The sequence below is a fragment of the Brassica oleracea genome, chromosome C2 (genome assembly GCF_000695525.1).
Source record: "Brassica oleracea var. oleracea cultivar TO1000 chromosome C2, BOL, whole genome shotgun sequence".
NCBI classification, from domain to species: Eukaryota; Viridiplantae; Streptophyta; class Magnoliopsida; order Brassicales; family Brassicaceae; genus Brassica; species Brassica oleracea.
Genome location: NC_027749.1, coordinates 36,104,403 through 36,114,835, shown reverse-complemented (window position 1 = coordinate 36,114,835; position 10,433 = coordinate 36,104,403). Strand labels below are relative to the sequence as shown.

Sequence of the window (10,433 nt, the reverse complement as noted above, 5' to 3'; positions counted from 1 at the left end):
GGATGTGGGACAGTGCATGAGCCGGTAACGGCCAGATGCATGTCCTTAGCTGTTTGAAGACTTCTCAAGGGTTACTTATGTCTGTGGGGATGGTTGGCTGAATGACTAAGTACCCAAGGGAAGAGTTTATGCAGGTATAAGGGAGTTGGACGAGTGGACGGGGAGCTGGGCAAGGCTACCTCGCAGCTCGATCAGCTGGTTTATGAGTTCATTCAGCTAGTGTAGCTGGGCCGATGAGCTAACAAGCTCCGTGGATGTGGCAAAGGTATGATCTAGCAATGTTGCATAGATCTAGATAGAATGGTTAGGGGAACGGAACCTCTGATTGTATGACTTGGTCTAGGTTCAGGATTGACCTTGGAGCTAGCTGGCAGTTGCGTTTACTGACCAGTAGTTGAGGTGATCTGATCAGACAAGTGTTAGATTGGTTTTAGACCAATGGTTAAGTAGATACTATTCCGCTGTGCATAAGTTGAAATGATCTAAGCTAGGGAATGACTAAGGTAGTCTTGAGCTAAGATCTGAGTTAGCCCTCGCCTATGGGCGATGTTTTAATTAAAGGGCAAAAAAATTTTTAGAGGTTCGGTCCTGATATGGACTGAGCGACGTGAGGCATCGACCGCGGCCTAGTAGGCCGGGATCGGGTCTTACAGAACCTGGTTCTGGTACCATGTTAGAGTAATCGAAGAAGACGATGAAAGATAAAAAAAATGATTATGTTATTCAGTTACAGAGTAATTGCTCTGTTTATATACATACATAATGAACCGGTTTACTCGATTAGATATTGGTTTACATCAAACCAACTATACTTTTCATAATCTACTCTAATATTATCACAAGGACCCACATAGTCTTTACGAAACTTAATGATGAGATCTGAAACGGTGATTTCAAGAGTCGATGACTAAAGTGACAAAGCAGCCATTGATACTTTGAAGAACTCGCTTTGGTACGTAGCAAAGTTCATCAATTGGGTTGCACTATAAAACCCTTGTACATTTCAGGATTTTCTCCATCAAGCATCACTTTTGATCATCAACTAGGAAGAGATGAAGGTTTTGTCGCAAAAGAAAACAGAAACCTACAAAAGAACCTAGCTAAAGCATCCATTTGAAACCAGAAAGTAGAAAAATAAACTCACGAAGAAGTGGATATACATATAACAAAGGACCCGAATTAAAAGATACACAACTACTACATCAACTATGGGTCAGAATGCAGCAAAAGTTCATGGAACACACAGACGTGAAATCCATAATACCACAAAAATGCATTATGTTAATACTATCGCTCCAACAACAATTTAACATTTGGAAATATGGAAATATGTAAACGTAACATACTTTCGTATTTCTATCCTACGAGATGATATGTGCTATGATCCGCTAGGGTGGAGAAATGAGGGAAATTTCACATTTTTCTTTCGTTTACGCTTTCTTAGGGAAAGTTATGAATGATATAGTTAACATTACGATAAGATGATTCTTCAAAGAGGTCAATGTACAATGGCCAACAATAGAAACAAAATGAAAATGGGTTGCATGACTCAGAAACGATAAGTCAAGGATAAATTAGATAATTGAAGCCACTCAAAAACTTAAGCGAGTCAAACCCGAAGGGTGCCCAAGTTCGGTGATCTGGTTTGTATTGGTCAACTTTGACATCACATGATACTTCCCCAACGAGAACATTTTCAGGATGAACATTCACTGAGGTCGGCACAAGAACTAAGTTTACATAGCTTTATCGTTCTTTCCGAGAGATCATAGCTTTTACGAGTACTTACTCTTTTCTATTGTAATAATTGACCTCTTAGTAAACATCTTTCAAATAATTCAACATCGAATTTGTGCCTACTTCCGATATGTGCCAAATTCAGATTAAAGAGTTGACTCCATCAATTTTTCTATTTAAGTTTTTCTATTTAAGTTCTAAATCATATTTTCTTTATATGTGTGAACTCTCTTAAAAAACTGCTAAAAATATTGTTTCAAACAAAATTTTACATATTATCAAAAACATTATTTTTGTTTCTTATATTTCCGCAGTGTGCTAGACAGATATCTAGTACAGTATATTACAAAATGACTATAGTTAAACTAGTTGCGGAATGTATATGCCTAACAACTTATCAACAATTACTTGGTAAGCTTTTTCAGTTGGATGGTAACTGTCCCAGAAAACATGCGAAGATGCATTTTTGCATGTAAAAGGATTGATTTTGTTGCACAGTATTAAGACTTCAAATAGTCCTGTTCCGCACCCTCTGTTTGCCACTTCAAATCCTATAATAAGATATAATTTAAATCGTAGTTGGTGGATAGTAAATAATTTCCAACAGAATATTTGAAATCCAATCTAGTTTGCTCTAAAGATATTAGATGTTAGAAAAACGGATCCGATTAGAAAATTCATGGATCTATATAAAACATATCCACATTTTTGGATCACTCAAACATAAAATATACCTAGGTTTTCATTATCGTCAAAAAATCAAATATACTTTTAATTACATATATATATTAAGTGGTGAAAGTAGGAAAAATTTCAATATAATTTAATTAACTATAGTATTGCCATTTTAATATACAATTTTTTGTATCCAGAAATACACCAGTAAATTGTTATTTCAATATACTGACTATTAAATAAAACTTTATACTAATACACCAACTTATTTTTACTACAATTTAATACACGTACTTTTTCAAACCCAAAATATAGCTAATCTAAATTTTACTTTCATGGACGTTTTAACTGGCAAAAAAATCCGGATTTCTATGGACCTCTTGGTGATTAGTCATTGGGTCTAGAAAGCATTTAGGATCACTAAGGTTATCAAAAAAAAAACAAATTAAAAAATTAAAAAAAAACAAATAAAAAACTTTCATAATAACACTCCAATAATAATGATAAAAAGATTTAGATTATGTGTTATTTTAAAATTTCTTGTATATGAAAATTTCTTTTAATGGGCTTTATTTACTAATTTTGCTTTATTGGGTTCCATCTATGTATCGATACCAATTTTAATGTGTACTGCCCATTGGGCCTTTCATACTAATGAAAGACAGTCGACAAAAAAAAAAACATTTTCCCCAACAGCATAGAGCTTGGGAAGCTCGGACCCGGTCCCGAGGAACGAAGTCACTCGACTAATAGGTCTTCCTTTCTTTTTTTTTCACCTGAACATTCATTGATTCATTCAACTAACAGTTCCAGAATTACAACCTGATAGCAACAACCACAGCTATCTCCTATCATCACCTGCAACAAATTGCAGGGAGCGCCCAAAAGAGAGGCACCTAGCCTATACCCACCAAAAAAATTAGAGGCCACGACTTTCATTGACAAATACCTCAAACAACCACTCCGGATGACTTCTAGCAACATAAGATTGCATCAATCCTTTGTTAACACTTTGAGCTATCAAAGTTGCACCTCTATTTTGTCCTCTAGAGACCACCACCCAGCGTGCCTCTCTCATTCCAATTGCTTCACTCTCTATTTCTCTCACCTGAAACAATAAAGAGGGCCATGCATCCGGCCTATTCACTGCGCCAAAAAGATCTCCAAATTCTCTTGCAAACATCACTTTGTAGTATCTCATGCTTCGCATACTCTCAACTGCCCATAAGATAACTTGGAGTTTTGCTCCATCCTTGGAAGTGATATTTGAGAAGGCCCTTCTACTATGGCAAATAACCACCCCTCTGTCATTCCTCAATACCAGGCCGCTCCCATCATCGATCCCTCTTTGTTCCAATCATATGCAATATTACACATCAACCACTCCTAAGGCGGGGGAAACCACTTTTTAAGTGATTTTGGCCGTTTCTCAGGCTCTGCACTCTGAGCTTCTTCCTCCATCTCCTGTGCCAATCTTCACTCCCTCTCATCAGTTTTAGCCTTGTCTATGACCTTCCTTGGGGTGAAGTTTGTGCCCTCAAACAGGAGGTGATTCCTTGACTTCTATATACACCATAAAATCCATGGCCACTGACGCGTCGAGTCCACTATCCCATTTCTCATCTTCTTCAATTCCAAAAGATTGCTGATATTAACATATATCGAAGCCTGATGAAACCCATTTTGAGGATTAGGGATATCAGATAAAGCCCATATATGTCTTGCATACGTACACTCCAACTAATAGGTCTTCCTAATGAAGGTGGGACTGTAAAAGATCTTTTTCTAAAATAACCTAAGATTATTAATGCCCATAAAAGGAAGAAACCCAAGCCCATATCGGATAATATAAAGTTTTCCGGTACCAGAAGAAACATCCACCGTGAGATAAACAAAGATTAAGTAAGAGACTACAAAAATTAAATCTTGAAAGGAGGATAAAAAAATGAGGAAAAGACCACTCGTGACCATACCGGAGCAAGTCCGATGAAGCCCAAGGCTCCAAACTCTAATGGACACAAGCAACATCCACTTAAATGTCTAGGGTCTTTCTCGACGGTCAATGTGTCCAAAGCTGACCGGTGGATCCAGACCCAGTTAATAGTCAGTGTGCCGCCATCGGAGGAGTCATGCGGCCAACAATGTCGGTATCACGAAGAAGAACCGACTCTTTAACCCAATGTTTCCTTCTGTTTGTGTCTCCGTCGTCAGTAGATCTCCACAATAGCGTGCCGCCCAGCTTCAATCTAGTCGAGGGGAAACCCACGACAAAGAGGATGCTAACCCCGAGGAACCGCCATCCTCATTGGTAGATTCGATGTCGCCAGGGCACCCCAAAACCGCCAATTATCAAAAACCTAGATCCCAAAAACTAACTTGTACAGTCTCTAGCGAGCCTCCATAGTCCTCAGGTAGAGGGAAACCACCATCAATTCCGACGAGTCACCAGGATCCAGAGCTGTCATGGAGGTCCGCCTCACCAGCGACCTTAACGGAGCTGGGAAATGAAAAAGAGAAACGTTTCCATGTACCATCAGAAACAATGCGAGTTTTCCAATGGTAATGACCAGATTCCAAAAAGAAAAAGAAAAAAGGAGTGGAGAACATCTCACGGTCCGACTCGAAGCCGGAGACCTAGAGCGGAGAAGACCTCCTCAAGCCGAAGAGACGAAAGTGAAGCTAGAAAGAGATTTGAGAGCGATCGTGAGATCCACGCTCTTGTTCTGTTTTACCCAAATTATCTATATACTTTTAACAAATTTTTTTTTTTTTTTTTTCAAGTTTGGAAGATTTTTTGAACTTACGGATCTAGAACCGTATATAAATATGTGCAATTTCTACATATAACGATACGCAAGAAACTTGAATGTTAACCATTTTGTCTTTCATATTTTATAGGAAATCACATTTGATATCTTCCACAAGCAATATTACCAAAATAAATAAAGTAAAAATAAATTGTGAGAAAAGATGCAGTGTTTGATATACATACCATATTTTTTAGGATTTTCAATCATGTTATGAAGAATGTCATATACGTCAACAAATACAATTTTACTCCCCGGTGACTTTTTTCGTAAAGCCACCAATCCTGGCGATAGTTTTGCATTGAACTGAAGAGCCATCTTGTTTAGGTTTTCCGAGCATTTTCTCTTTACTCCATTAAGAGTTCTGCGTGATGGTAAACATCCAACCGGAACTGCACTAAATATTGCAATTCTTCGGGCTCCAAGTCCATATAGCTTCTATATCATGATATAAACATTGCTTATCAATCTCAAATGGTTTGGTCAAATGTTGCTTTAAATGATTAATTATAAATGTAATGATAAACTGATCGAGGATTGGTTAAATGTAGTTTTAAAAATAAATTATAACTTGATCCGCCCATCCAACACGGATGGTTGCTTTTAATTTTCTTATAAATAAATATTTATTTTGTATAAATGGTAATATATAATTACGTAATTTTTCTTTTTAAATCGTCAATTGTATCACTCATATTTTTAAACTATGAACCGTTGCACAAATCTATTTTTTTAATGGATAAAATTTTAATGTATGATAAAATTGGTTTATATGCTATTTAAAATTTGATGATTTTCAACATTTATCATACTGGATTTATGTCAAAAAAAAAAATCATACTGGATATACGTAAATAATATATTTACATATCAATTTATATTTTATTTATGTATTATATAAATGATCCTTTTATTTGGATTTTTATCATTAATAATAAATAATTAGAAATATAATTGCATAAATTTAAAACAATATTGCTCTAAATTTAGTAAATGGATACTTTAATATTGCTTTATGGTTATTTTTGTCATGTTTATTAATTAGTTATTAATAATATATCATTTATATATCAAAGTAGTTTTATTGTTGGTTACCTAAATCAATATAACATTAATATTTTTTGTAATGTTTATTAATTAGTTATTTAAATTTATATTTTAACATTAATTAGTTTAAAACTCAATTTTTGTATGTTTTATGGTTGCTTTAATTGACAAAAAGACAATAAATGTTAAAAATTAGAACTATGTAGTTTTTCAGTGGCATTGACTTGTAAATAAGTTGTAATTTTAAGAATAAATTTATATTTGTACTTCTATTTTAATAAAATAAATAAAGCAAAAATATATACTCATAGAAGAATTTGTGCTAGGGCTGGGCAAATAAACCGAACCCGAAAATCCGAACCGAACCCGATCCGATGAAAATGAATCCGAACCGATCCGAACCCGACATAAATACCGAATGGATCTTGTTTTATGGTATTTCGGGTTATGGGTATTATCCGAACCGAACCCGAAATTAAATGGATATCCGATAGAACCCGAAACATTCAAAATGCCAAAAAAGAACTTGTACCAAACATGATTTCAATTCCTGATATGTAGCCAAAGTACACTAAGATATTATTAAACATCTGCAATAACTATCTACTACATGAAGGTTGATGGTTGAAAGTGGCGGTTGAGGCTTGAAATTTTTAGATTTTGGTTTTATTTTCATTGAATAATTTTTTCATTTCATGATAACTTAATTTTTCGTTTTATGATTTCATTTATTGGTTTTCTTTCTATCAATAACAACATATACCTTTCGTTTGACTTTGAATGATCATGTTTGATGTTTTTTTCTTATTTCTGAATCGATTTTACTTATGTTTTGGTTACAAAATAGGTATAAATCAAGTACTTTAAAACCGAAGAACCGGATGGAACCCAAAACCCGAAAGTACACCGGGTTAAATACTTTAAAATCGAAGAACCGGATGGAACCCAAAACCCGAAAGTACACCGGGTTGTACCGGTTCTTTGAAGATTTACTAACCCCGATCCGAACCCGATAAAACCCGAACCGGTCCCGAACCGAATTTTTATATAATCCGAATGGGGCTGATTTTGATAAACCCGAAAAACCGAGACCCGATTGGACAAAACCGAACGAATGCCCAGGTCTAATTTGTGCATTAAAAAAATAAAAGGGAAAAGTCGTAAACATGAAGTATGACTATTTTTTATACCTAAATTATGAAATTTTAAAGAAAAAGTAGCTACATAAGGAGCTAAACAAATTATATGTTAGACTTACTTTCACAAATTTAGAAGACATATCAGCCAAATAATCAGGATATTCAGTGCTGTTATATCTGAGAGAACGTGCGATATAGGTATGAGCTAAATCATTACTGCTGGCAACGACGAGATAAAGGCTGTTTTCCACCATAAATTTAGCTTTCTCCTCCCCAACTATTGCTTTTATTTTTTCTTTATACTCTTGAAAATATTTTAATTGATCCTCTAAGGATACCACTCTCTGAAACATTGCGAAAATAAACAAAATGAATGAAAAGTTGTAAAAGTCCAAAATATACAAATTATCGAAACAAAAACTTTAGTTTAACTAAGTACCACTATTTTAGCTGTCAAAGGATCGTAACCAGAACCACCCGAAGCAAAATTTATACCCTTTAGAAGATCCTTGCCTTTCAGCGCAGGATCTAAGTATGCTGGTATTGTTTTAGCTATTCCTAACCTTTCGGCTGCCACACATCAGAGTTAAAAAAAAGGAAACTAATAGAGAATTAAAATGAGATGAGACTTTTCTCTAAAAATAAAAAGAGATGAGACTATACTAACCCACGAAATCAGATGGAACTCTTCCATCAGTAAATCTTCCGGTAGCAAATTTACCCTGAAAATCTTGACCGTACGGAGGGAAGTTACATTTCAATATTGTACGGAGATTGTTATTGTTTCCACTATCCACTATTGAATCCCCAAATGCTATGACTCCCGGAATGGTTACATTCCTTGGTAGCTTTATTGTGACTTTTTCATCAAAAATATATAATATATATTACTATTAAACAATATATGTATACTTTTATAATCTATTAATTAATCACTAACGTTGAATGCGTTTAAATCTTCGAAATTTAAACAAAACGGAATTTCGTATCAATTTTACAATCATAGTCCAGGTGAACAGATAATTTAAACACTTTTATTTTTTTAAATCACTTAAATTATCTTAAAGTAGGCCTTGCATTAAAAAAACGGAGCATTGTAACTGAAGTATATAATCTGAACCTAACTAGTAAAGTATAAAAAACAATTTTCTGCGACAAATCAATTATTATTCTACATACATTAAATCAGATATTTAAAAGCTTATTCTCTAGAAAAAAATACTGTTATAACTCCTACATATTATACCTTTTATAAATTCACAGTAAGCTTAGAAAGAAAAATATGGATGAAATGGTGTAGACCGTATGTATGTATTAATATGTATATGATACCTTCTAACTTGGACTCTTTTTTTGCGTCGACTTTAGTATTTTGGGGTAAAGTCTTCCTGCTAGCTTTTACTATGATACCTGCTAACTTGGGCTTTCCTGCGTCGACTTCAGTCTTTTGCTGTAAAGTGTTCCTGCTAGCTTTTGCCACTGCTAGCAAGAAGACTAAGTATACTAAACGTGACATTATAGAATAAGTTTTGTTTTTCCACTATCGTGGGAATGAAGTAATAAAAACGAATAGTAACAGACTGTTTTTGTTTTTGTTTTTTTGTTTTTTTTCCAAAATGAAAAAAATGGAAATTCCTAAAGCATGATAGTGAACTCTAGAGCAGCGGGCTTAAAGAAATTCGAACGATGGAAACATGGTTATATAGAGATGAGACTTCTGTTGCGCTTCCAAAAATAGCACGGGATATTTTTGGAACTTCCTCATGTTTTCTCTAAATGTATGCATGTCCTTCAAAATCATCCTTGTTCCGATTATTTTGCTTTCTTTTATTCTAGCGTTTGACATATTCAACTTCTAAAGGACTAATTAGTAATCGAGAAAATGTTTCCAAAGGTGGATGTAGGGACTGTTTACTGTCAAAAAAAAAAAGTGGATGTAGGGACGGGCGTTCGCATACCTGTTCGGGTTCGGGTCGGGTATTTCGGATTTTCGGATATTTTGGTATAGAGGTGTAGAATCCGTTCGAGTATTTCTATACTTCAGGTCGGATACGGGTATTTTTAGTTCGGATTCGGTTATTTCGGATCGGGTTCGGATATTTAGATTTTGAAAGAAAAAAAATAAAATTTCATTTTTCAAGTTTCTTGTATTTAAAGATATAACTTTCACTTAACTGATTTTTTTTTATTTTTTAATAAATTGAATGATTAATAGATTTGGACATAACATTTTAAAACTAAAAAGACACTAATTTGGTTATTGTCTTAAAATTTCGGATGTAACTTTTATTAATTCCTGAAACAAAAAAATTGACATGCATTTTAATTGAGTAGTAAATCATTTCTTCTGTAATGATATGCATATTATGTGAACTTAAAGTATGTTTAGTATCAATATAAATATTTTAAATAAAATGAAAGATATAAACTAGAAATATAGGGTTACTAGTATATATGTTGGAACTTCCTCGTGTTTTCTCTAAATGTATGCATGTCCTTCAAAATTATCCTTGTTCCGATTATTTTGCTTTCTTTTATTCTAGCGTTTGACATATTCAACTTCTAAAGGACTAATTAGTAATCGAGAAAATGTTTCCAAAGGTGGATGTAAGGGTGGGCTTTCGGATACCCATTCGGGTATTTCAGATATTTTGGTATAGAGGTGTAGAACCCGTTCGGGTATTTCTGTATTTCGGGTCGGGTACGGGTATTTTTAGTTCGGATTCGGTTGTTTCGGATCGGGTTCGGATATTTAGATTTTGAAAGAAAAAAATTAAAATTTCATTTTTCAAGTTTCTTGTATTTAAAAATATAAATTTCACTTAACTATTTTTTTATTTTTTAATAGATTGAATGATTAATAGATTTGGACATAAAATTTTAAAAATAAAAAGACTCTAATTTGGTTATTGTTTTAAAATTTCGGATGTAAATTTTTTTAATTCTTGAAACAAAAAAAATTGACATGCATTTTAATTGAGTAGCAAATCATTTCCTCTGTAATTATATGCATATTATACGAACTTAA

The 10,433-nt window shown here is 34.0% G+C and overlaps 1 protein-coding gene across 4 annotated transcripts; it reads right to left on the bottom strand.

The window, feature by feature from the left end:
• Nucleotides 1–2,014: 2,014 nt before the first annotated feature.
• LOC106321701 (GDSL esterase/lipase At5g42170) lies at nucleotides 2,015–9,075 on the bottom strand. 4 transcript variants are annotated; one of them, XR_001266120.1, is made up of 7 exons: nucleotides 8,738–9,075; nucleotides 8,073–8,264; nucleotides 7,845–7,975; nucleotides 7,525–7,749; nucleotides 5,405–5,657; nucleotides 4,386–4,909; nucleotides 3,175–4,080 (listed from the first exon to the last, which is right to left on the bottom strand). XR_001266120.1 is itself a non-coding variant. In XM_013759947.1 (6 exons), the coding sequence occupies exons 1-6, from the start codon at nucleotides 8,919–8,921 to the stop codon at nucleotides 2,098–2,100; spliced, it is 1,176 nt and encodes a 391-aa protein (XP_013615401.1). In that variant the 5' UTR covers nucleotides 8,922–9,075; the 3' UTR covers nucleotides 2,015–2,097. The 4 variants fall into 4 exon arrangements, 3 of the variants coding, with proteins under 3 accessions (XP_013615401.1, XP_013615414.1, XP_013615405.1); XM_013759947.1 differs by lacking the exons at nucleotides 3,175–4,080; nucleotides 4,386–4,909 and adding an exon at nucleotides 2,015–2,288; XM_013759960.1 differs by lacking the exon at nucleotides 4,386–4,909.
• Between the last annotated feature and the right edge of the window lie 1,358 nt (nucleotides 9,076–10,433).